At 37.9% G+C, this 26,452-nt stretch overlaps 1 protein-coding gene across 2 annotated transcripts in view; it reads right to left on the bottom strand.

Moving 5' to 3' along the window:
* LOC128667049 (H-2 class I histocompatibility antigen, Q9 alpha chain) overlaps positions 1–24,844 on the bottom strand; it is a 614,967-nt gene extending 590,123 nt beyond the window's left edge. The window contains exon 1 of one of the 2 annotated variants that reach the window (XM_053721928.1): positions 24,727–24,844. In XM_053721928.1, coding sequence (XP_053577903.1) covers positions 24,727–24,778 — 52 coding nt within the window. In that variant the 5' untranslated portion in view covers positions 24,779–24,844. The remainder of the gene's footprint in view (positions 1–24,726) is intronic. The other variant, XM_053721927.1, reaches the window with a different exon arrangement.
* Between the last annotated feature and the right edge of the window lie 1,608 nt (positions 24,845–26,452).

Below are 26,452 nucleotides of genomic sequence, written 5' to 3'. Positions count from 1 at the left end.
AATCTCTTAGCACATGTCAGCATTATTAAAAATAGCTTTTTCCTATAGGCGCAAGAGAGTTTTGGAGTATGGTTAAGGAGGATGATGTGTGGGTTTAGCGTGATTTCTATGTTTAGCGTTTCGCTCATATGTTTAGCCACTTGTTGCCAAAATATGGTTAAACTCGGGCAGGACCACCAGATATGTGCCATGGTGCCCGTCTCGCCACACCTTCTCCAACAGCTAGAAGAGGCCGTCGGGTAGATAACTCGCAGGCGATGTGGAGTCAGATACCAGCGGGCCATGATTTTGTAATTTAGTTCTGATAGCAAGAGGGAGGTTGAAGAGGCGTGTATGTTACGGAAACAACGTTTCAAATCTTCATCGCATAGGTCGTACGGTATTTCCTCAGACCACCTATCTAGGTATAAAGGGCGTGTCTCAGGAAATTTATTCCTAAGGATTTTATATACTATGGACAGGTGAGCTCTCGTAATAACAGGGTTGGTACATAGTTGCTCAAATGCGGTTAGTGGCCTAAGGATATCTCTCTTGTGTGGGTTGTTATGTATAGCATGCCTAATTTGCAGGTATGCATACCAGCTATGAAAAGGGGGCCCTAGTTCTTCTTCTAGTACAGTTCTGTCTTTTATGCCCGTTGGACCTACAAAAAGGTATAGAGGAAGGTTCTGCAAATGCCTTACTGGGTTAGTATGAGTAAATCTACTGTGTTGTAGGAACATATTATTGTGAAGTAGTGGGGTAAGTGGAGAAATTACAGTCGATACACCTTTGGTGTGAGATATGACATAATCCCACACTTCGAGTGTAGCTCTAATGTAGTCATTACGCTGTGCCAAATGTGGTCTCGTGGCTTTAGGGAGCCAGGGTAGGTCTCTCATGTGTCTGATCTGTGACAAGTGCCCCTCTGTCTGTACCCATAATTTTGCTGGAAGTGCGTGATTCCAAGAAATTATCCTTGCTAAATGTGCTGCTCTGTAATAGTTGGTGATATTAGGAACATTGAGACCCCCGTCCTCTTTGCTAAGGTATAATGTGTATTGTGCCACTCTAGAGCGTTTGTACGACCAGATGAATGAATTAATTATCTTTTGTTGTGTCTTGAGATATGAGTTTGGGAGAGCCAGTGGGAGTGTTTGGAAGATATATAGGTATTTAGGAATGATCATCATTTTAACTGTGTTAATTCTTCCAAACCAGGACAGATGTCCCTGTGAGTGCCACTTTTCCAATAAGCTCTTGGTGCGCGACTGGAGTGCGAGGAAATTGTCTGTAAAAAGTTTGTCAGTATCATATGATATAGCTATTCCTAAGTATTGAAGTTTATCTGTTATGCTAAACCTTCCTATGTGCGCTATAGTTTCAACTTCTTGTGATGTTAAGTTGATCGGCATTAGGCCAGATTTATCCATATTAATAGAAAAGTTAGAGACTTGTTTATAGTTCTCCAATGTGTCGAGAAGTGCCAGAAGTGTGGTCGACGGTGACTCTAAAGTGAAAATCACGTCGTCCGCGAACAAGAGGCATTTCTGGTCTATTTCACCTAGTTTTATGCCCTGGATATGCGGGTTATTCCTCACTTGTATTGCTAAAATCTCTACTGTTAATGCAAATAGCAAGGGCGAGAGTGGGCACCCTTGCCTTGTGCCATTCGATATAGGGAACGATTGGGAGGTAACGTCATTGATCTTGACTCTAGCGCTTGGGTTATGATATAGGGCCTGTATTCTCTTAACAAACATTTCGGAGAAGCCAAACTTCGACAGGGCGGCCCACATGAATTGCCAGTCCACCCTGTCGAAAGCTTTCTCCGCGTCGGTGGATAGTAGGAACATCGGAGTATGGTTGTCACGGGCAAATTGCAAAGTATGGAGCAGTCTTATAGAGTTATCTTTGGCCTCTCGTCCTCTAATGAAGCCCACCTGGTCCGGATGAACTATTTTAGGCAGAACTGTGTTTATGCGGTTTGCTAGGATTTTGGCATATAGTTTCATATCTATATTAATGAGTGATATTGGCCTATAGTTGCCTACAATATCTGTAGCTTTATTCGGTTTCGGGATCACAGTTATTAATGCCTCTAATAAAGTGCTAGGGAAAACTTTACCTCGGTCTATGTCTGAAAAGAGTGAACAGAGATGAGGGCTTAATTGCTCTTGTAGGAGCTGGTATAGTTTTGCGGTAATGCCATCCGGACCAGGGGACTTCCCACCAGGTAGTGATTTGATTACCAGGACAACTTCTTTTATTGTAATAGGGGAATCTAACATTTGCCTGTCATCTTCCGTAAGGGAGGGCGTAGGTATGTCCGCTAGGAAGGAATTCAGATTGAGCTGTGCATCTAACGCTGGGGCTTTTGTTATATTGTATAAGTTTGTGTAGTAGGAAATAAACTCGTTTGTGATCTCCTCAATTTTAGATGTGTGTTTATCTGACGTTACTTTAAGAGATTTAATAAAGGTAGAGTATTTCTGCTTTTTAAGTGACCTGGCTAGCATGCGACCTGCCTTGTTGCTGTCCGCGAAGAATCTAGATTTAGTTGTGAGGGCTCTCATATGCGCTCTTTGTGTTAGAAATTTGTTAAGGTTTTCTCTTGCTTCATTTAAGTTAGCGAGCTTAGTGGTGGACTTTGGATCTGCTTTATGCAATGTTTCTTGCACGGTCAATGCAGAGGTTAACTCAGAGAATTGAGTCGCATATAATTTTTTCTGCTTGGCATTGTGTTTTATTAGGATGCCACGTATGTAGCATTTGTATGCCTCCCAATTGTTCGCGGACGACGTGTCCTCTAGCTTATTCAGGGAGAAGAACTCCTCTGATGACGCTTTAAGCTCATCTACTACCTCCTGACTAGTGAGCAAGGAATCATTAAGTCTCCAATTGAATGTGTTGCGTGTCCTACCTGTCCATTTAAATGTTGTAGTAACCATGCTATGGTCGGACCAAGTTGTGTGGGTTATTTTGGAGTGTATCATGTTCGAAAGGAGAGCTTGACTACTCAGGATGTAGTCCAATCGAGAGTATGAATGTTGCGGGTGGGAAAAAAAGGTATAGTCCCTCTTAATTGGGTGTGCTATTCTCCAGGTATCAAAGAGGTTTATGGATTGTAGGGCCATATAGTTATTCTTTAGGGTGTTTTTACGTAAGTATGATCTTCCTGTTGAGGTGTCTAGTGCAGGTTGCAAGGGGAAGTTAAAGTCACCTCCAAGTATAATCGGGCCCTTAGCATTGTCTAAAAGAATGTTAATCACTGATTTATAAAAGTGAATGGTAGGTTTGTTTGGGGCGTATATGTTGGCAAAAGTTACCGGGGTCCCGTAGCAAAGTCCAACCAGGACAAGCATCCTGCCTTCCTTATCTACGTACTTCTGCAAGAGTTCAAAGGGAGTATTGCGTCTGAATGAGATGCACACTCCATTTTTCCTATTTGGACCTGAGTTACAGTAATGCTGGTCAAAGTATCTCTTGGATAATGTGGGTTCTTTGTGTCTAGTGAAATGGGTTTCCTGAGTCATTGCTACGTCTATTTTCCTCTTGTAGAAGTCATGGAAAGCTAAGGAGCGTTTCTCTGCCGAGAGGAACCCCTTAACATTTTGGGTTGCAATTTGGAGTGTGCCCTCTCTGTTGTTAAGTTTTTGGGCCATAGTGTGGTAACGATGATGTGCTATGATACTAAGAAAGAGCTAATCTAGCCTAGTCAGTGTACTGGGTTGAGTTAGAACGATGAAGGTGAGGTGTATAGGAGTGTGGGTATTGGTGAAAGGGTGTTGGGGGGAAGACAGCTGTGGGGGAGTTAGGGATTGAAATAAAAGCAAAAATGAGGGGAACTTAGGGGGTGGAAATGCTGGGGTAAAACCTGCAGTTCAGAGTCCACAATCCGAGCTCCAAAGTGCAGGAACTAACGATTAAGGTCTGCGGTTGTAAGTTCTAAGTTGGGGGCTTTTTTACAGACCGGGTGTCTAAGTGTTTTTGTTAAAGTTCGGTAATGCGGCTATTGTTTAATGGGAGATATTTAGCTTAACGTGGAGCTAACTAGTCCTGTGCTTTAATCATAGCCCTCGGTCGCTTTTTAGGTACTATAGGGGAATGGGACGTCACGTTGACGCACTTTGCTCCGTAGGACAAAGATAACAATTTTAAGATGTTTAGCTATATATAATTAAGGAACAGGATTTGGTATTCTTCTACGCTACCAGGAGCTTATGTGTTGTATGGAGCTGTCTCGCTTTGTTCATAGAAGAGTATGAGAAAAGATATAACAGTTGGGTGATTATAACAAACAATGACATCAACAACACAACAGAGTAAGATAACAAAGTCACCTTAATGAAAACTTTTTTTTTAAAACTAGAGTTCTATAAGTAGGAACACATGTACTAATTCAACATTAGAAAACCAAAACTCATTGCAGATCACATTTTTTTAAGTAATGTGTTTATACAATGTGAGGGATCTAGATGTTAGAACAGATTAGTTGGGTCTATGACCAGTTTGAGATCTAAGTAACTATGGTGAATATCTATATGAGCAAGACTAAGAGGTCGCCCTTCTAACAGCTGTATATATATTCAGCCTAAGAACACTGTGTACACATATAGGTCTCTTATTGGCCAATTCAGCCTTTTACGTCATATGGGCAGCATGACTAGGAGCAGAAATGGGTAATCAAAAGTACTTATCCAAGTGAGTCTGTGTCCATTGTGTCAGCCTCCGTCTGTAGTAGTTGTCTTCTTTTGTTCTGTTTATTTAGCAAGTCAGGGTTTGGACGCCTTTGAGATTTAGGGCTTCCCTGGGTTTTCTGGTTCTCTTGTTGTGATTGGGAGTCTGCAGTAGAGGGCTGTGAAATGTTCATCATGTTGCAGAATCTGTTTATTTCTGATACAGAGGTACACTCTATCTTCTTGCCATTTTTCATTGTTATTACTGACGTGGGGAAACCCCATCTGTAGGGGATACGTAGCGATCTTAAGTGGGATGTAAGAAACTGAAAGTCTCTCCGCTTTTGTAATGTTCTCACCGATAGATCTTGGTAAATCTGAATTTTGTGGCCCTTGAAGCTTATAGCTTGTCGTTTTCTGGATATGTTGTAGAGCTCTTCCTTTTGTCTGTAGTTCTGAAAATGTACTACAATATCTCTAGGCGGGGAGTCATCTGGGGGTTTCGGACGGAGAGCGCGATGTGCTCTATCAAGTGGTATAATTGAATCTTCTGAGGTCTCCTCTCCCAGTATTTCTGCAAACAGGGCCTGTAGATAATCCTGGAGTTCGTTGTTCAGAACTGTCTCTGGGACCCCCCTAAAGCGTAAATTACCTCTTCTTGAACGATTTTCCAAATCGTCAATCTTGTCTTCTAAATCAGTTATGTGTTGGGATTGATGCGTTTGATTTGTTGCAAGTTTTGCTATTTTTTGCGCCATCACATACTCGTGCTCCTCTAATGAGTCGACTCTGTGACCAAGGTCATTCATTTCCTTTTTCAAGTCAGCGCATTCGTCTCTGATGCACGACTTTACTTGTTCAATCAGGGCCGCTATAGCCTTATAAGTAATAGGGGGGTCATTTTCTAGTTCTTGCTCTGTGGGTGGAAACAGACAGAGGCAACCAAGATGTCAGTGTGGTCACTAGTGGTGGGGGCTTGCGGTGTACTCACTGCTGTTTTGTGTACTGCCTGGTCCATTTGTTTAAAGAACTCATGTACCGCTCCCTGATTAACCTGCGGAGGTTTAAGAGCCTTATCTTGCCTGGTATTTTTTCTCTGTGACATATTGGCTTGCTGTTATTTTGTAAATGTCCTCGCTATTCGGCCAGAGACCTCTGTACCCCCAGGGAAATTAACCCTCACAGGGTGATCACGGAGAAGGGGAGTTGGGTATGACCCGTCACCACGACGTGTGGCGGGAAAGGGAGTAGGGGTACAGGGTATAGATAGATACGTGACCAACTCTAATAAGGCCTAGAAGCCTGCAAAAATCTGCTTTAGTACCGTTCTGTAAGTTAGGCAGAGATTTTATAAAAGGTGATGTTTCTTGTTTATTGCGTGACTTAAAGCTAGCAGGTTCCAGACACTGTAGTGTTTCACAGGATGTTTTGCTCGGTGTTGGTATCAAGTATATCTCATTCTGCAGCTGTACATAACAGGCTATGTTTGTTGGTGCTTTAACATTGTCCCAGTGTATCTATTAGTTATCAACGCCATTTTACTTTGATCGATCACTTTCAGTTAGCCCAGGGAAAGTTTCTGTTATGCGGGCCAAACAACTTCTCTAGCTTGATAAAATGTCTCTACCATTAAGGCAATGGAGTGTTTTTGCTTCCCAGTGGGCACATGTAATCAAGTAAACAGAGTGGGATTACTTAGCTCTATATACGTTACCGCCACAGTTAGTCTCCGTATGTCTGCGGTGTGTCGTAGTTGCCTCCGTGGGAGACTGTAAGTCTGCTGCCGATAATGACCCTGTCTGGGGAACTAGGAGTTTGTGAGTTCAGCTTGGGATCAGCCGCAGATATACACAGTGGTTCCGCTTGCGGCCCACGCGGCGAGTGTCATGCTCTCTGTGTTAGGCCGCAGTTCCTTCTGATTGTGCCGGGGTTCGGTGTTTTACCCGGCTGTTTGAGGGGTCACGCTGTATTGTCGGCAGGAGGTTCCGACTAGATTCTCCATTGTGTTCTCACCAATTAAAGCATTTTGTGCCGCTTTTAATGTCAAAGGCACCCAGTCTGTACACGGAGCCTCAGTGCAGTGCGGCCATCTTAGTCGGCCGTTCGCTCCGCCCTCCGTTCAGCCTAGCTTATGTGTTTCTGCCGTTTCCTCTCCTCCCACGCGTGATTTCTCGAATCAAACAGGAGAGAGCTTCAGTGATCCTGATAGCGCATGCGTGGCCACGCAGGACTTGGTATGCGGATCTAGTGGACATGTCCTCTCTGCCACCGTGGAAACTTCCGTTGAGACAGGACCTTCTCATTCAAGGTCCTTTCCAACATCCAAATCTAATTTCTCTTCAACTGACTGCGTGGAGATTGAACGCTTGATTTTATCGAAGCGAGGATTCTCTGATTCAATTATCAATACTTTGATACAGGCTAGAAAGCCTGTCACTAGAAAGATATATCATAAGATATGGCTTAAATATCTTTATTAGTGTGAATCCAAGGGTTACTCATGGAGTAAAGTTAGGATTCCTAGGATTTTGTCTTTTCTCAAAGAAGGATTGGAGAAAGGGTTATCAGCAAGTTCCTTAAAGGGACAAATTTCAGCTTTGTCAATTCTGTTTCACAAACGTTTGGCAAATGTATCAGATGTTCAGTCTTTTTGTTAGGCTCTATCTAGAATTAAGCCTGTATTTAGACCTATTACTCCTCCCTGGAGTTTGAATTTAGTTCTTCGAGTTCTGCAAGGGGTTCCATTTGAACCTATGCATTCCATAGATATTAAACTATTATATTGGAAAGTTCTGTTTTTGGTTGCTATTTCTTCTGCTCGAAGAGTTTCTGAGCTTTCAGCATTACAGTGTGATTCGCCTTATCTCGTATTTCATTCTGATAAGGTGGTTTTACGTACCAAACCTGGGTTCCTTCCTAAGGTTGTTTCGAATAAGAATATTAATCAGGAAATTGTTGTTCCTTCCTTGTGTCCTAATCCTTCTTCTAAGAAGGAGTGTCTGTTACATAACTTGGACGTGGTCCGTGCCTTAAAGTTTTACTTACAGGCAACTAAGGATTTCTGTCAATCATCTTCATTATTCATTGTTTATTCTGGAAAGTGTAGGGGTCAGAAAGCTGCGGCTACCTCTCTTTCTTTTTGGCTGAGGAGTTTTATTTGCCTGGCATATGAGACTGCTGGACAGCAGCCTCCTGAAAGAATTGCGGCTCATTCTTCTAGGGCTGTGGCTTCCACATGGGCTTTTAAAAACAATGCATCTGTGGAACAGATTTGTAAGGCTGCGACTTGGTCGTCCCTTCACACTTTTTCCAAATTTTACAAATTTGATACTTTTGCTTCTTCTGAGGCTATCTTTGGGAGAAAGGTTCTTCAAGCAGTGGTGCTTTCCGTTTAGGTTCCTGTCTTGTCCCTCCCTTTCATCCGTGTCCTATTGCTTTGGTATTGGTTTCCCACAAGTAAGGATGAAATCCGTGGACTCGTCATATTTTTGTAAAAGAAAACTAAATTTATGCATACCTGCTAAATTATTTTCTTTTAAGATATGACGAGTCCACGGCCCACCCTGTTCTTTTTAAGACGGTTTTTATTTTTATTTTTTTGTAAACTTCAGTCACCTCTGCACCTTTTTAGCCTTTCCTTTTCTCTTCCTATAACCTTCGGCCGAATGACTGAGGGTGGAGGGGAAGGGGAGGGGCTATATATACAGCTCTGCTGTGGTGCTCTTTGCCGCTTCCTGTTGGCAGGAGGTTAATATCCCACAAATAAGGATGAAATCCGTGGACTGGTCATATCGTAAAAGAAAGTAATTTATTAGGTAAGCATAAATTTAGTTTTTATATGTTTATTTGTGGTTTTAAACAATATAATTTATTTACATATTTTTGAATTAGTATTAATATTTTAGAATTTTGAATATTTTATATTCAAATTTATAGATATGTTTTACGTGTAAAATATTAGAGTCTACATCATTCTTAACCCTTTCACTAACGGGAATTTTAAAGAAAAACTTGCTCAAAGTATCTGAATATTTTTACTCTCTCTCCATTTAAATTGAAATAAAGCCTTGTTTTTTTATTTGCCTATGAAATCTATATGTTTTTTTATTTACCTATGAAATCTATATGTTTTTTTTATTTACCTATGAAATCTATATGGGGGTTTTTTGTTGTAAAAAGAGCTTTCAGTGGATAACCGTTACAACTTGCTATTTATTTACAGAATTATGAAATTGTAAATTTACTCACAAAAAAGTAATAAAAGTATATAAAATACTAATTATCACAGGCCCCAAAAACCTGTAGCTTTCTAAATATGACACATTTAAATTTTTTTGCATTGTTTTTAAAAATGTAAGGTTTTTATCTGCAGCTATGTATACCACGTTATAAAATAATGCAATGGGTTACTCTCCTTTGGTACAGCAGAACTGCCCAAATTCTCAAAATTGACCCCCAAAACTATAAATATTTGTAATGTAGACAACCCAAGGTATTGATCTCGGCCCATTTTGGCATATTTCATGAAAGCATTTGGCAGTCAGATATATTCAAAATATAATCATTTTAAACTTCTAGAAACTTCTCTAGGATCCCCCGTTGTTCAGAATTAGCAGACATGTATGGGTTTGTCATTTGTTTTAATAATTAAAAGGCCGCTAATTGCAGCTGTGAATCACAACTCTGAAAAGGGATTTTTAGATATATTCAGGCAAAGGGTTAATGGTTTATTTGCCTTTGCATAACTGCCCAAATAAACTGTATATATTTTAAGAACAGGCAACCGAAGGTATTGATCTAGGCCTATTTTGGTATATGTTATGTTAACAGCTGGCAGTCAGATAAATGCCAAATGCAATCATTTAGAAAATAAAAAAATAAAGATTCTTTTCACATACATTGTAGTTCTCACTGACATTATTTTAAAGTCATTTTTACGGTCCCTTTTTTCAGAAATAGCAGCCATGCCTGGGCTTGTCATGGGTTTTGGTAATTAGAAGGCTGCTAATTGTAGATGTGAATCACAGTTCTGAAAGGGGATTTTAGACACGTTGTGACAATAGGTCCAGGGCCCATTTGGTATCACAGCTCTGAAAGGGGATTTTTAGATATGATTGGGCAAAGGGTCATAGAAGGCAGATAATTGTAGCTGTGCACCTCAGTTCTGAAAGTGGATTTTGGTGAAAGGGTTAATCTCTTGTTTACTCCGGCATAATTGACAGTATTAAATTATGTAATTTTTATGCAACCAGCCATCAGTATTTATGGCAAGTGTGATTTTATATATATAATATAATCGGGAATTTTAAAGAAAAACTTGCTCAAAGTATCTGAATATTTTACTCTCTCTCCATTTAAATTGAAATAAAGCCTTGTTTTTTTTTTTTATTTGCCTATGAAATCTATATGTTTTTTTATTTGCCTATGAAATCTATATGTTTTTTTATTTACCTATGAAATCTATATGTTTTTTTATTTACCTATGAAATCTATATGTTTTTTATTTACCTATGACATCTATATGTTTTTTTTATTTACCTATGAAATCTATATGTTTTTTATTTACCTATGACATCTATATGTTTTTTTTATTTACCTATGAAATCTATATGTTTTTTTTATTTACCTATGAAATCTATATGTTTTTTTATTTACCTATGAAATTTATATGTTTTTTTATTTGCCTATGAAATCTATATGTTTTTTTATTTACCTATGAAATCTATATGTTTTTTTATTTACCTATGAAATCTATATGTTTTTTTATTTACCTATGAAATCTATATGTTTTTTTTATTTACCTATGAAATCTATATGTTTTTTTATTTACCTATGAAATCTGTTTTTTTATTTACCTATGAAATCTGTTTTTTTATTTACCTATGAAATCTATATGTTTTTTCATTTACCTATGAAATCTATATGTTTTTTTATTTACCTATGAAATCTATATGTTTTTTTATTTACCTATGAAATCTATATGTTTTTTTATTTGCCTATGAAATCTATATGTTTTTTTATTTACCTATGAAATCTATATGTTTTTTTATTTGCCTATGAAATCTGTGTTTTTTTATTTGCCTATGAAATCTATATGTTTTTTTATTTGCCTATGAAATCTATATGTTTTTTTATTTGCCTATGAAATCTATATGTTTTTTTATTTACCTATGAAATCTATATGTTTTTTTATTTACCTATGAAATCTGTGTTTTTTTATTTACCTATGAAATCTGTATGTTTTTTTATTTACCTATGAAATCTATATGTTTTTTTATTTACCTATGAAATCTATATGTTTTTTTATTTACCTATGAAATCTATATGTTTTTTATTTACCTATGACATCTATATGTTTTTTTATTTACCTATGAAATCTATATGTTTTTTTATTTACCTATGAAATCTGTGTTTTTTTATTTGCCTATGAAATCTATATGTTTTTTTATTTACCTATGAAATCTATATGTTTTTTTATTTACCTATGAAATCTGTGTTTTTTTATTTGCCTATGAAATCTATATGTTTTTTTATTTACCTATGAAATCTATATGTTTTTTTATTTGCCTATGAAATCTATATGTTTTTTTATTTACCTATGAAATCTATATGTTTTTTTATTTACCTATGAAATCTGTGTTTTTTTATTTACCTATGAAAACTATATGTTTTTTTATTTACCTATGAAATCTATGTTTTTTTATTTACCTATGAAATCTATATGTTTTTTTATTTACCTATGAAATCTATATGTTTTTTTATTTACCTATGAAATCTGTTTTTTTTATTTACCTATGAAATCTATATGTTTTTTTATTTACCTATGAAATCTATGTTTTTTTATTTGCCTATGAAATCTATATGTTTTTTTATTTGCCTATGAAATCTATATGTTTTTTTATTTGCCTATGAAATCTATGTTTTTTTATTTGCCTATGAAATCTATATGTTTTTTTATTTACCTATGAAATCTATATGTTTTTTTATTTACCTATGAAATCTATATGTTTTTTTATTTACCTATGAAATCTATGTTTTTTTATTTACCTATGAAATCTATATGTTTTTTTATTTACCTATGAAATCTATATGTTTTTTTATTTGCCTATGAAATCTATATGTTTTTTTATTTACCTATGAAATCTGTGTTTTTTTATTTACCTATGAAATCTATATGTTTTTTTATTTACCTATGAAATTTATATGTTTTTTTATTTACCTATGAAATCTATATGTTTTTTTATTTACCTATGAAATCTGTGTTTTTTTATTTACCTATGAAATCTATATGTTTTTTATTTACCTATGAAATCTATATGTTTTTTTATTTACCTATGAAATCTATGTTTTTTTTATTTACCTATGAAATCTATATGTTTTTTTATTTACCTATGAAATCTATATGTTTTTTTATTTGCCTATGAAATCTATATGTTTTTTTTATTTACCTATGAAATCTATGTTTTTTTATTTGCCTATGAAATCTATATGTTTTTTTATTTACCTATGAAATCTATATGTTTTTTTATTTACCTATGAAATCTATATGTTTTTTTATTTACCTATGAAATCTGTATGTTTTTTTATTTGCCTATGAAATCTATATGTTTTTTTATTTGCCTATGAAATCTGTTTTTTTATTTACCTATGAAATCTGTTTTTTATTTACCTATGAAATCTATGTTTTTTTATTTACCTATGAAATCTATATGTTTTTTTATTTACCTATGAAATCTATATGTTTTTTTATTTACCTATGAAATCTATATGTTTTTTTATTTGCCTATGAAATCTATATGTTTTTTTGTTTGCCTATGAAATCTATATGTTTTTTTATTTACCTATGAAATCTATATGTTTTTTTATTTACCTATGAAATCTATATGTTTTTTTATTTGCCTATGAAATCTATATGTTTTTTATTTACCTATGAAATCTGTATGTTTTTTTATTTACCTATGAAATCTATATGTTTTTTTATTTACCTATGAAATCTATATGTTTTTTTATTTACCTATGAAATCTATATGTTTTTTTATTTGCCTATGAAATCTATATGTTTTTTTGTTTGCCTATGAAATCTATATGTTTTTTTATTTACCTATGAAATCTATATGTTTTTTTGTTTGCCTATGAAATCTATGTTTTTTTATTTGCCTATGAAATCTATATGTTTTTTTATTTACCTATGAAATCTATATGTTTTTTTATTTGCCTATGACATCTATATGTTTTTTTGTTTGCCTATGAAATCTATATGTTTTTTTATTTACCTATGAAATCTATATGTTTTTTTATTTGCCTATGACATCTATATGTTTTTTTATTTGCCTATGAAATCTATATGTTTTTTTATTTGCCTATGAAATCTATATGTTTTTTTATTTGCCTATGAAATCTATGTTTTTTTAATTTGCCTATGAAATCTATATGTTTTTTTATTTGCCTATGAAATCTATATGTTTTTTTATTTGCCTATGAAATCTATATGTTTTTTTATTTGCCTATGACATCTATATGTTTTTTTATTTACCTATGAAATCTATGTTTTTTTATTTGCCTATGACATCTATATGTTTTTTTATTTGCCTATGAAATCTATATGTTTTTTTATTTGCCTATGAAATCTATGTTTTTTTTATTTACCTATGAAATCTATATGTTTTTTTATTTACCTATGAAATCTATATGTTCTTTTGGCGTAAAAAGAGCTTTCAGTGGATAACCGTTACAACTTGCTATTTGAGCAGGGTATTTTATTGCTCGATTTAGGTATATTTTGTGTGTTATGTATTGCACTGCTTTGGTAACTGTGTATTGGTATTTGTACCTGACTTCTGCCTACTCGGATCCACCTTATTAGGCAATTGGGAATATCATTTATACCACTCATTGTATTACAATAAGGAAAGTGATTTTTATGCTTTTAATCATACCTCACAGTGTTTGAGGACATTACATGTGAGTTTAATGATTGCTTTTTTTTTACCTCTGATCATATAATAAAACAGTATTACACTATATATGATTTCTTGTGTACATCTGCCGGTGAGAAAGTGCATACCAAGACTTCATACTCCAAGAGGTGACTGGCACATCCCCATACATATTCTGGGAGGAAATCATTGGAAGAAAAAGCTCTACATACTCCAAGAGGTGGATGAGATTCTAGAAGCATACATTGGCATTCCGAACCTACCAATATTAAGAAACTGAGCACCCCTTCTAGTGCGGCAACTTACCTCATATGATTGAGGTAAATTCTGGTAAGGGGATTCACTGTATCTAAAGATCACTAGATGGATTTTTATGATATTCTACATACTTACGGAACTTTGGTCTTTTACACTCAGACACTGTTGATATCGTGTAACTGACATATCAATTTCACATCGCTCTGTTTATATAAGGACTTGTGAGCGCTGTTATCCCCTTGTACATTTATATATACACACACACTAAGCATACCATATATATCAGAAAAAATAAAATAGCTTTGTTAAAAAGCTATTGGTTTAGTGATGCCACAAATAATAAAGTAGCTTTGAAAAAAGCTGTTGGGTTATTGCAGTGATCACATGACAAGGAACCACTATTACTGGTTCATTGTGTTTCTATACACGCCCCCTGCCCAAAAATATAATATAATAATAAGTGCTTCACAAATCTGTTTAAAAATTAGGAGCCATTACGAATATTAAGGAGCAAGACATATTTTTTAGGAGCCAGACAGATGGATTTGTATATAGATATATGGAGAATAACCCAAAAAGTTAGGAGCAAGGGGTAAAATTCTAGGAGCCAGTGGCTCCCAGACTCCTGGGTTTGTTGAGCCCATAATTTATATTTTTTTTCCCCAGGAGTGATCAACTCCCCCTATATTTATTTAGATTGTGTATGCCCCTTTCCCTTCATACCCCTCCCCCTTTCCCTTCATACCCCTCCCCCTATATATTTATTTGGCCGCTTAGGCCTAATCTCTAATGATCCCTTCCTCTCTGTCCCTCACAATTTTCTGTAGTGTAGGGCCCCTCCTTGTACCTCCCATACCCACCCCCTTCCCAAGCTGGGCCACCCACCCGCAATGATCGTTACAGACGGTGATACACAGTGCCACTGTCTGTAACGATCAGACATTTGCCTTCATATGGAACTGGAGCATCGATCGTGCTCCAGTTCCATATTCAGCAAATGCCTGGGGCTCAGGAGATCCAGCTCTCGGCTGTAACTTAACAGCCGAGACTGCAGGAGCTTCCTGTACCGCACGACGTATATAAACGTTGCATTTGGATGAAGCGGTTAAATATTAATGTAATTTTATTACATTTGTGCTTTACATAATAAAAAGTGATTTACATTTGTAAAACTAATCATAAAAACATAATTTATGCTTACCTGATAAATTCCTTTCTCCTGTAGTGTGGTCAGTCCACGGGTCATCATTACTTCTGGGATATTAACTCCTCCCCAACAGGAAGTGCAAGAGGATCACCCAAGCAGAGTTGCTATATAGCTCCTCCCCTCTACGTCACACCCAGTCATTCGACCGAGAACCAACGAGAAAGGAGAAACTAAAGGGTGCAGTGGTGACTGGAGTATAATTTAAAATTTTTGACCTGCCATAAAAACAGGGCGGGCCGTGGACTGACCACACTACAGGAGAAAGGAATTTATCAGGTAAGCATAAATTATGTTTTCTCCTGTTAAGTGTGGTCAGTCCACGGGTCATCATTACTTCTGGGATACCAATACCAAAGCTAAAGTACACGGATGACGGGAGGGATAGGCAGGATCTTTATACGGAAGGAACCACTGCCTGAAGAACCTTTCTCCCAAAAACAGCCTCCGAAGAAGCAAAAGTGTCAAATTTGTAAAATTTGGAAAAAGTATGAAGTGAAGACCAAGTTGCAGCCTTGCAAATCTGTTCAACAGAGGCCTCATTCTTAAAGGCCCAAGTGGAAGCCACAGCTCTAGTAGAATGAGCTGTAATTTTTTCAGGAGGCTGCTGTCCAGCAGTCTCATAAGCTAAGCGTATTATGCTACGAAGCCAAAAAGAGAGAGAGGTAGCAGAAGCTTTTTGACCTCTCCTCTGTCCAGAATAAACCACAAACAGGGAAGAAGTTTGTCGAAAATCTTTAGTTGCCTGTAAATAAAATTTCAGGGCACGGACTACATCTAGATTGTGCAGAAGTCGTTCCTCCTTTGAAGAAGGATTAGGACACAATGATGGAACAACAATCTCTTGATTGATATTCCTGTTAGTGACCACCTTAGGTAAGAACCCAGGTTTAGTACGCAGAACTACCTTGTCTGAATGAAAAATCAGATAAGGAGAATCACAATGTAAGGCCGATAACTCAGAGACTCTTCGAGCCGAGGAAATAGCCATTAAAAACAGAACTTTCCAAGATAACAATTTGATATCAATGGAATGAAGGGGTTCAAACGGAACACCCTGTAAAACGTTAAGAACTAAATTTAAACTCCATGGTGGAGCAACAGTTTTAAACACAGGCTTAATCCTGGCCAAAGCCTGACAAAAAGCCTGAACGTCTGGGACTTCTGACAGACGTTTGTGTAAAAGAATGGACAGAGCTGAGATCTGTCCCTTTAAGGAACTAGCAGATAAACCCTTTTCTAAACCTTCTTGTAGAAAAGACAATATCCTAGGAATCCTAACCTTACTCCATGAGTAACTCTTGGATTCGCACCAATGTAAGTATGTACGCCATATTTTATGGTAAATCTTTCTGGTAACAGGTTTCCTAGCCTGTATCAAGGTATCAATTACTGACTCCGAAAAACCACGCTTTGATAAAATCAAACGTTCAATTTCCAAGCAGTCAGCTTCAGAGAAATTAGATTTTGATGTTTGAAAGGACCCTGAATCAGAAGGTCCTGTCTCAGCGGCAGAGACCAAGGTGGACAGGATGACATGCCTACTAGATCTGCATACCAGGTCCTGCGTGGCCACGCAGGCGCTATTAGAATCACCGATGCCCTCTCCTGTTTGATCCTGGCAATCAATCGAGGAAGCATCGGGAAGGGTGGAAACACATAAGCCATCCCGAAGGTCCAAGGTGCTGTCAAAGCATCTACCAGAACCGCTCCCGGGTCCCTGGACCTGGACCCGTAACAAGGAAGCTTGGCGTTCTTGCGAGACGCCATGAGATCTATCTCTGGTTTGCCCCAACGTCGAAGTATTTGGGCAAAAACCTCCGGATGAAGTTCCCACTCCCCCGGATGAAAAATCTGACGACTTAGGAAATCCGCCTCCCAGTTCTCCACGCCCGGAATGTGGATCGCTGACAGGTGGCAAGAGTGAGACTCTGCCCAGCGAATTATCTTTGATACTTCCATCATCGCTAGGGAGCTTCTTGTCCCTCCTTGATGGTTGATGTAAGCTACAGTCGTGATGTTGTCCGACTGAAACCTGATGAACCTCTGAGTTGTTAACTGAGGCCAAGCCAGAAGGGCATTGAGAACTGCTCTCAATTCTAGAATGTTTATTGGAAGGAGACTCTCCTCCTGAGTCCATGATCCCTGAGCCTTCAGGGAATTCCAGACAGCGCCCCAACCTAGAAGGCTGGCGTCTGTTGTTACAATTGTCCAGTCTGGCCTGCTGAAGGGCATGAGTAATCCCCATTCCACTGACTTAGCATGCACAATTGCAGCGGTCTGAGATGCAGGCATGCAAAGGGTACTATGTCCATTGCCGCTACCATTAAGCCGATTACCTCCATGCATTGAGCCACTGACGGGTGTTGAATGGAATGAAGGACACGGCAAGCATTTTGAATCTTTGTTAACCTGTCTTCTGTCAGGTAAATCTTCATTTCTACAGAATCTATAAGAGTCCCCAAGAAGGGAACTCTTGTGAGTGGAAAGAGAGAACTCTTCTCCTCGTTCACCTTCCACCCATGTGACCTTAGAAATGCCAGTACTAACTCTGTATGAGACTTGGCAGTTTGAAAACTTGACGCTTGTATCAGAATGTCGTCTAGGTACGGAGCCATCGAAATTCCTCGTGGTCTTAGTACCGCTAGAAGAGAGCCCAGAACCTTTGTGAAGATTCTTGGAGCCGTAGCCAATCCGAATGGAAGAGCTACAAACTGGTAATGCCTGTCTAGGAAGGCAAACCTTAGATACCGGTAATGATCTTTGTGAATTGGTATGTGAAGGTAGGCATCCTTTAAATCCACTGTGGTCATGTACTGACCCTTTTGGATCATGGGTAAGATTGTCCGAATAGTTTCCATTTTGAACGATGGAACTCTTAGGAATTTGTTTAGGATTTTTAAATCCAAGATTGGTCTGAAGGTTCCTTCTTTCTTGGGAACCACAAACAGATTTGAGTAAAACCCCAGTCCGTGCTCCGACCGCGGAACCGGATGGATCACTCCCATTAGTAAAAGATCTTGTACACAGCGTAGAAAAGCCTCTTTCTTTATTTGGTTTGTTGACAACCTTGAAAGATGAAATCTCCCTTTTGGGGGAGAGGATTTGAAGTCCAGAAGATATCCCTGAGATATGATCTCCAACGCCCAGGGATCCTGGACATCTCTTGCCCAAACCTGGGCGAAGAGAGAAAGTCTGCCCCCCACTAGACCCGTTCCCGGATCGGGGGCCCTCAATTCATGCTGTCTTAGGGGCAGCAGCAGGTTTTCTGGCCTGCTTGCCCTTATTCCAGGACTGGTTAGGCTTCCAGCCTTGTCTGTAGCGAGCAACAGCTCCTTCCTGTTTTGGTGTAGAGGAGGTTGATGCTGTTCCAGCCTTGAAGTTACGAGAGGCACGAAAATTAGACTGTCTAGCCCTAGGTTTGGCTCTGTCTTGAGGCAGGGCATGACCTTTACCTCCTGTAATGTCAGCGATAATTTCTTTCAAACCGGGCCCGAATAAGGTCTGCCCCTTGAAAGGTATGTTAAGTAATTTAGAAGTAACATCAGCTGACCAGGATTTTAGCCACAGAGCTCTACGTGCCTGAATGGCGAATCCGGAATTCTTAGCCGTAAGTTTAGTTAAATGCACTACGGCATCTGAAATAAATGAATTAGCTAGCTTAATGATCTTAAGCTTGTTTGAAATCTCATCTATAGTTACTGAGTCGAGAGTCTCTTCCAGAGACTCGGACCAAAATGCGGCCGCAGCCGTGACAAACGCAATACATGTAAGGGGTTGCAATATAAAACCTTGTTGAACAAACATTTTCTTAAGGTAACCCTCTAATTTTTTATCCATTGGATCTGAAAAGGCACAGCTATCCTCCACCGGGATAGTGGTACGCTTAGCCAGAGTAGAAACCGCTCCCTCCACCTTAGGGACCGTCTGCCATAAGTCCCATGTGGTGGCGTCTATTGGAAACATTTTTCTAAATACAGGAGGGGGGGAAAAAGGTACACCGGGCCTATCCCACTCCTTAGTAATTATCTCTGTAAGCCTCTTAGGTATAGGAAATACGTCAGTACTTGCCGGTACCGCATAGTATCTATCCAGCCTACATAATTTCTCTGGGATTGCAACGGTGTTACAATCATTCAGAGCCGCTAATACCTCCCCTAGCAGTACCCGGAGGTTTTCTAGTTTAAACTTAAAATTTGAAATATCTGAATCCACTCTATTTGGATCAGAACCGTCACCTGCATAATGAAGCTCTCCGTCCTCATGTTCTGAAAGTTGTGACGCAGTATCTGACATGGCCCTATTATTATCAGCGCACTCTGTTCTCACCCCAGAGTGATCTCGCTTACCTCTAAGTTCTGGTAATTTAGACAAAACTTCAGTCATAACATTAGCCATGTCCTGTAATGTGATTTGTAATGGCCGCCCTGAAATACTCGGCGTTACAATATCACGCACCTCCCGAGCGGGAGATGCAGGTACTGACATGTGAGGCAAGTTAGTCGGCATAACTTTCCCCTCGCTGGTTGGTGAATGATGTTCAATTTGTACAGATTGACTTCTATTTAAAGTAGCATCAATGCAATTAGTACATAAATTTCTATTGGGCTCCACCTTGGCTTTAGCACATATAGCACAGAGATATTCCTCTGAGTCAGACATGTTTAACACACTAGCAATTAGACTAGCAAACTTGGAAATATTTTTCAACTCAATTTACAAGTAATAGAAAAAACGTACTGTGCCTTTAAGAAGCACAGAAAAAAATTATGACAGTTAAGTAACAATGAACCGGAAAAACTATAAAATCAATGTTTCCCGGTAAAAAACACAATTTAGCAAAGGATTGCCCCCAGCAATAGATAACTAACCCTTAAACAGCAGAAAAAAATGTACAGTAAAATAAACGTTTTTTATCACAGTCAAAAGCACAATCTCACAGGTCTGCTGTGAGTGATTACCTCCCTCAAAATAACTTTGGAAGACCCTTGAATTCTGTAGAGACGATCCGGATCATGCAGGGAAGAAAAAAACTTGTGACTGAATTTCTGATGCGTAGCAAAAGCGCCAAAAAAAGGCCCCTCCCCCTCACACACAACAGTGAAGGAAGATCAGTAAACTGACTAAACTTAAAATAAACGATAGCCAAGTGGAAAAACAGTGCCCAAAAACAATTTTTCACCCAGTACCTCAGATAAATAAACGATTTAACATGCCAGCAAAAACGTTTAACATCAAATAAAATGAAGTGTCATTAGAAAGCCTGCTGCTAGTTCCCACTGCAAGTTAGGCTAAAAGTTACATGCATACAGTATAATCCCAGTGAAGTGCCATTCCCCAGAATACTGAAGTGTAAATATACATATATGACTGCCTGATAAGGCTGAACTTACATTATATCGGTATTGGCAGTATTTTCTCAGTCAATTCCATTCCTCAGAAAATAATATACTGCTACATACCTCTTTGCAGGTTAACCTGCCCGCTGTCCCCTGATCTGAAGTTTACCTCACTCCTCAGAATGGCCGAGAACAGCAAAATGATTTTAACTGCGCCGGCTAAAATCATACAAAAACTTAGGTAGATTCTTCTTCAAATTCTACCTGAGAAGGAACAACACACTCCGGTGCTGTTTTAAAACAACAAACTTTGATTGAAGATATAAAAAACTAAGTATAATCACCACAGTCCTCTCACACCTCCTATCTATTAGTTGGGTGCAAGAGAATGACTGGGTGTGACGTAGAGGGGAGGAGCTATATAGCAACTCTGCTTGGGTGATCCTCTTGCACTTCCTGTTGGGGAGGAGTTAATATCCCAGAAGTAATGATGACCCGTGGACTGACCACACTTAACAGGAGAAAAGGCATTTAACCCGTTTAGGTAGAATTAAGGAACCTGAAAATGTAAGTCCATTAACGACCTCGTACGACAAACTAAACGTCATAATGTAAACTGAGTGCAATTTATCATTTTTCAGCTGTCTTTGGCTTGATCTGTGTCAATAATTAGTGAGTACAAAACTAAAGCATTGCAGAATGGTGTTAATTTGCAGTCACTGTAATCACTATTGACCAGCAGAAAAAATATTAACGCCAGCAATAGTAGCCTGTAAGTATTAGAGGATGTAAAGGTTTTCATTAGATTATCTCTTTACGGCAACATAATCAGATACTCCTATAGTAAACAGTACCCAGAATTACTAAATATTGTACTGAGATCAAAAACACAATAAGCAGCAAGTGACTGACACCATAAGGCAGGAGAGGCCCTGACCTGCAGAGCTTACACTCTATACATAACATAATACAGTGACCCTCTCCTCACATACTCACACAGATTATCATACAGGGATAATATAGATCTCACAGTGACAATAAGCAGTGACTGACACCATAAGGCAGGAGAGGCCCTGACCTGCAGAGCTTACACTCTATACATAACATAGCACAGTGACCCTCTCCTCACATACTCACACAGATTATCATACAGGGATAATATAGATCTCACAGCGACAATAAGCAGTGACTGACACCATAAGGCAGGAGAGACCCTGACCTGCAGAGCTTACACTCTATACATAACATAGCACAGTGACCCTCTCCTCACATACTCACACAGACTTATCATACAGGGATAATATAGATCTCACAGTGACAATAAGTAGTGACTGACACCATAAGGCAGGATAGGCCCTGACCTGCAGAGCTTACACTCTATACATATCATAGCACAGTGACCCTCTCCTCACATACTCACACAGACTTATCATACAGGGATAATATAGATCTCACAGTGACAATAAGCAGCAAGTGACTGACACCATAAGGCAGGAGAGGCCCTGACCTGCAGAGCTTACACTCTATACATAACATAGCACTGTGACCCTCTCCTCACATACTCACACAGACTTATCATACAGGGATAATATAGATCTCACAGTGACAATAAACAGTGACTGACACCATAAGACAGGAGAGGCCCTGACCTGCAGAGCTTACACTCTATACATAACACAGCACAGTGACCCTCTCCTCACATACTCACACAGACTTATCATACAGGGATAATATAGATCTCACAGTGACAATAAGCACCAAGTGACTGACACCATAAGGCAGGAGAGACCCTGACCTGCAGAGTTTACACTCTATACATAACATAGCACAGTGACCCTCTCCTCACATACTCACACAGACTTATCATACAGGGATAATATAGATCTCACAGTGACAATAAGCAGTGACTGACACCATAAGGCAGGAGAGGCCCTGACCTGCAGAGCTTACACTCTATACATACATAACATAGCACAGTGACCCTCTCCTCACATACTCACACAGACTTATCATACAGGGATAATATAGATCTCACAGTGACAATAAGCAGTAAGTGACTGACACCATAAGGCAGGAGAGACCCTGACCTGCAGAGCTTACACTCTATACATACATAACATAGCACAGTGACCCTCTCCTCACATACTCACACAGACTTATCATACAGGGATAATATAGATCTCAGTGACAATAAGCAGTGACTGACACCATAAGGCAGGAGAGGCCCTGACCTGCAGAGCTTACACTCTATACATAACATAGCACAGTGACCCTCTCCTCACATACTCACACAGACTTATCATACAGGGATAATATAGATCTCACAGTGACAATAAGCAGTGACTGACACCTTAAGGCAGGAGAGGCCCTGACCTGCAGAGCTTACACTCTATACATACATAACATAGCACAGTGACCCTCTCCTCACATACTCACACAGACTTATCATACAGGGATAATATAGATCTCACAGTGACAATAAGCAGCAAGTGACTGACACCATAAGGCAGGAGAGACCCTGACCTGCAGAGTTTACACTCTATACATACATAACATAGCACAGTGACCCTCTCCTCACATACTCACAGAGACTTATCATACAGGGATAATATAGATCTCACAGTGACAATAAGCAGCAAGTGACTGACACCATAAGGCAGGAGAGGCCCTGACCTGCAGAGCTTACACTCTATACATAACATAGCACAGTGACCCTCTCCTCACATACTCACACAGACTTATCATACAGGGATAATATAGATCTCACAGTGACAATAAGCAGCAAGTGACTGACACCATAAGGCAGGAGAGGCCCTGACCTGCAGAGCTTACACTCTATACATAACATAGCACAGTGACCCTCTCCTCACATACTCACACAGATTATCATACAGGGATAATATAGATCTCACAGCGACAATAAGCAGTGACTGACACCATAAGGCAGGAGAGACCCTGACCTGCAGAGCTTACACTCTATACATAACATAGCACAGTGACCCTCTCCTCACATACTCACACAGACTTATCATACAGGGATAATATAGATCTCACAGTGACAATAAGTAGTGACTGACACCATAAGGCAGGATAGGCCCTGACCTGCAGAGCTTACACTCTATACATATCATAGCACAGTGACCCTCTCCTCACATACTCACACAGACTTATCATACAGGGATAATATAGATCTCACAGTGACAATAAGCAGCAAGTGACTGACACCATAAGGCAGGAGAGGCCCTGACCTGCAGAGCTTACACTCTATACATAACATAGCACTGTGACCCTCTCCTCACATACTCACACAGACTTATCATACAGGGATAATATAGATCTCACAGTGACAATAAACAGTGACTGACACCATAAGACAGGAGAGGCCCTGACCTGCAGAGCTTACACTCTATACATAACACAGCACAGTGACCCTCTCCTCACATACTCACACAGACTTATCATACAGGGATAATATAGATCTCACAGTGACAATAAGCACCAAGTGACTGACACCATAAGGCAGGAGAGACCCTGACCTGCAGAGTTTACACTCTATACATACATAACATAGCACAGTGACCCTCTCCTCACATACTCACACAGACTTATCATACAGGGATAATATAGATCTCACAGTGACAATAAGCAGTAAGTGACTGACACCATAAGGCAGGAGAGACCTTGACCTGCAGAGCTTACACTCTATACATACATAACATAGCACAGTGACCCTCTCCTCACATACTCACACAGACTTATCATACAGGGATAATATAGATCTCAGTGACAATAAGCAGTGACTGACACCATAAGGCAGGAGAGGCCCTGACCTGCAGAGCTTACACTCTATACATAACATAGCACAGTGACCCTCTCCTCACATACTCACACAGACTTATCATACAGGGATAATATAGATCTCACAGTGACAATAAGCAGTGACTGACACCTTAAGGCAGGAGAGGCCCTGACCTGCAGAGCTTACACTCTATACATACATAACATAGCACAGTGACCCTCTCCTCACATACTCACAGAGACTTATCATACAGGGATAATATAGATCTCACAGTGACAATAAGCAGCAAGTGACTGACACCATAAGGCAGGAGAGGCCCTGACCTGCAGAGCTTACACTCTATACATAACATAGCACAGTGACCCTCTCCTCACATACTCACACAGACTTATCATACAGGGATAATATAGATCTCACAGTGACAATAAGCAGCAAGTGACTGACACCATAAGGCAGGAGAGGCCCTGACCTGCAGAGCTTACACTCTATACATACATAACATAGCACAGTGACCCTCTCCTCATGTACTCACCACAGTTAGCACCAGATACCCCCAGAATAAGCAGTACAAGGAGGGGACGCATCCTTCTGCAGATAATTAAACCATACAATAAGCAACAAAGTGTCTGTGCTCTGGTGCTGCAGGAACAAGTCAGAATGACAATTAGGGCATTCCCTGCACTATATATATATATATATATATATATATAGAGGGTGGAGCTGTTTTGTGGTGATTGGCTAGTACATGAGCCTCTAGCCAATGAAAAAAATTACAAGAGATAGGTCAGTAGATACCAGGCAGAAAATAGTTGAGAAGTTTGCAAAAGCTATGAGAGTGAAAGCAAAAGAGAAAAACAGCAGCTATTTGTATATAAGAAACAAATGATATTGTATTTACATTATATCTCTTTATGTATATACACATTATATCTCTGTATGTATATACACATTATATCTCTATGTATATACACATTATATCTCTTTATGTATATACACATTATATCTCTTTATGTTTATACACATTATATCTCTATGTATATACACATTATATCTCTTTATGTATATACACATTATATCTCTTTATGTATATACACATTATATCTCTTTATGTATATACACATATCTCTTTATGTATATACACATTATATCTCTTTATGTATATACACATTATATCTCTTTATGTTTATACACATTATATCTCTTTATGTATATACACATTATATCTCTTTATGTATATACACATTATATCTCTTTATGTTTATACACATTATATCTCTTTATGTATATACACATTATATCTCTTTATGTATATACACATTATATCTCTTTATGTTTATACACATTATATCTCTATGTATATACACATTATATCTCTTTATGTATATACACATTATATCTCTTTATGTATATACACATTATATCTCTTTATGTATATACACATTATATCTCTTTATGTATATACACATTATATCTCTTTATGTATATACACATTATATCTCTTTATGTATATACACATTATATCTCTTTATGTTTATACACATTATATCTCTTTATGTATATACACATTATATCTCTTTATGTATATACACATTATATCTCTTTATGTTTATACACATTATATCTCTTTATGTATATACACATTATATCTCTTTATGTATATACACATTATATCTCTTTATGTATATACACATTATATCTCTTTATGTATATACACATTATATCTCTATGTATATACACATTATATCTCTTTATGTATATACACATTATATCTCTTTATGTATATACACATTATATCTCTTTATGTATATACACATTATATCTCTTTATGTATATACACAGTATATCTCTTTATGTATATACACATTATATCTCTTTATGTATATACACATTATATCTCTTTATGTATATACACATTATATCTCTATATATATACACATTATATATCTTTATGTATATACACATTATATCTTTATGTATATACACATTATATCTCTTTATGTATATACACATTATATCTCTTTATGTATATACACATTATATCTTTATGTATATACACATTATATCTCTTTATGTATATACACATTATATCTCTTTATGTATATGCACAGTATATCTCTTTATGTATATACACATTATATCTCTTTATGTATATACACATTATATCTCTTTATGTATATACACAGTATATCTCTTTATGTATATGCACAGTATATCTCTTTATGTATATACACATTATATCTCTTTATGTATATACACAT

Source organism: Bombina bombina, chromosome 7 (genome assembly GCF_027579735.1).
Source record: "Bombina bombina isolate aBomBom1 chromosome 7, aBomBom1.pri, whole genome shotgun sequence".
In the NCBI taxonomy this organism is placed as follows: domain Eukaryota; kingdom Metazoa; phylum Chordata; class Amphibia; order Anura; family Bombinatoridae; genus Bombina; species Bombina bombina.
The sequence above is the reverse complement of the archived record's forward strand: the minus strand, read 5'-3'. Positions and strand labels throughout refer to the sequence as shown.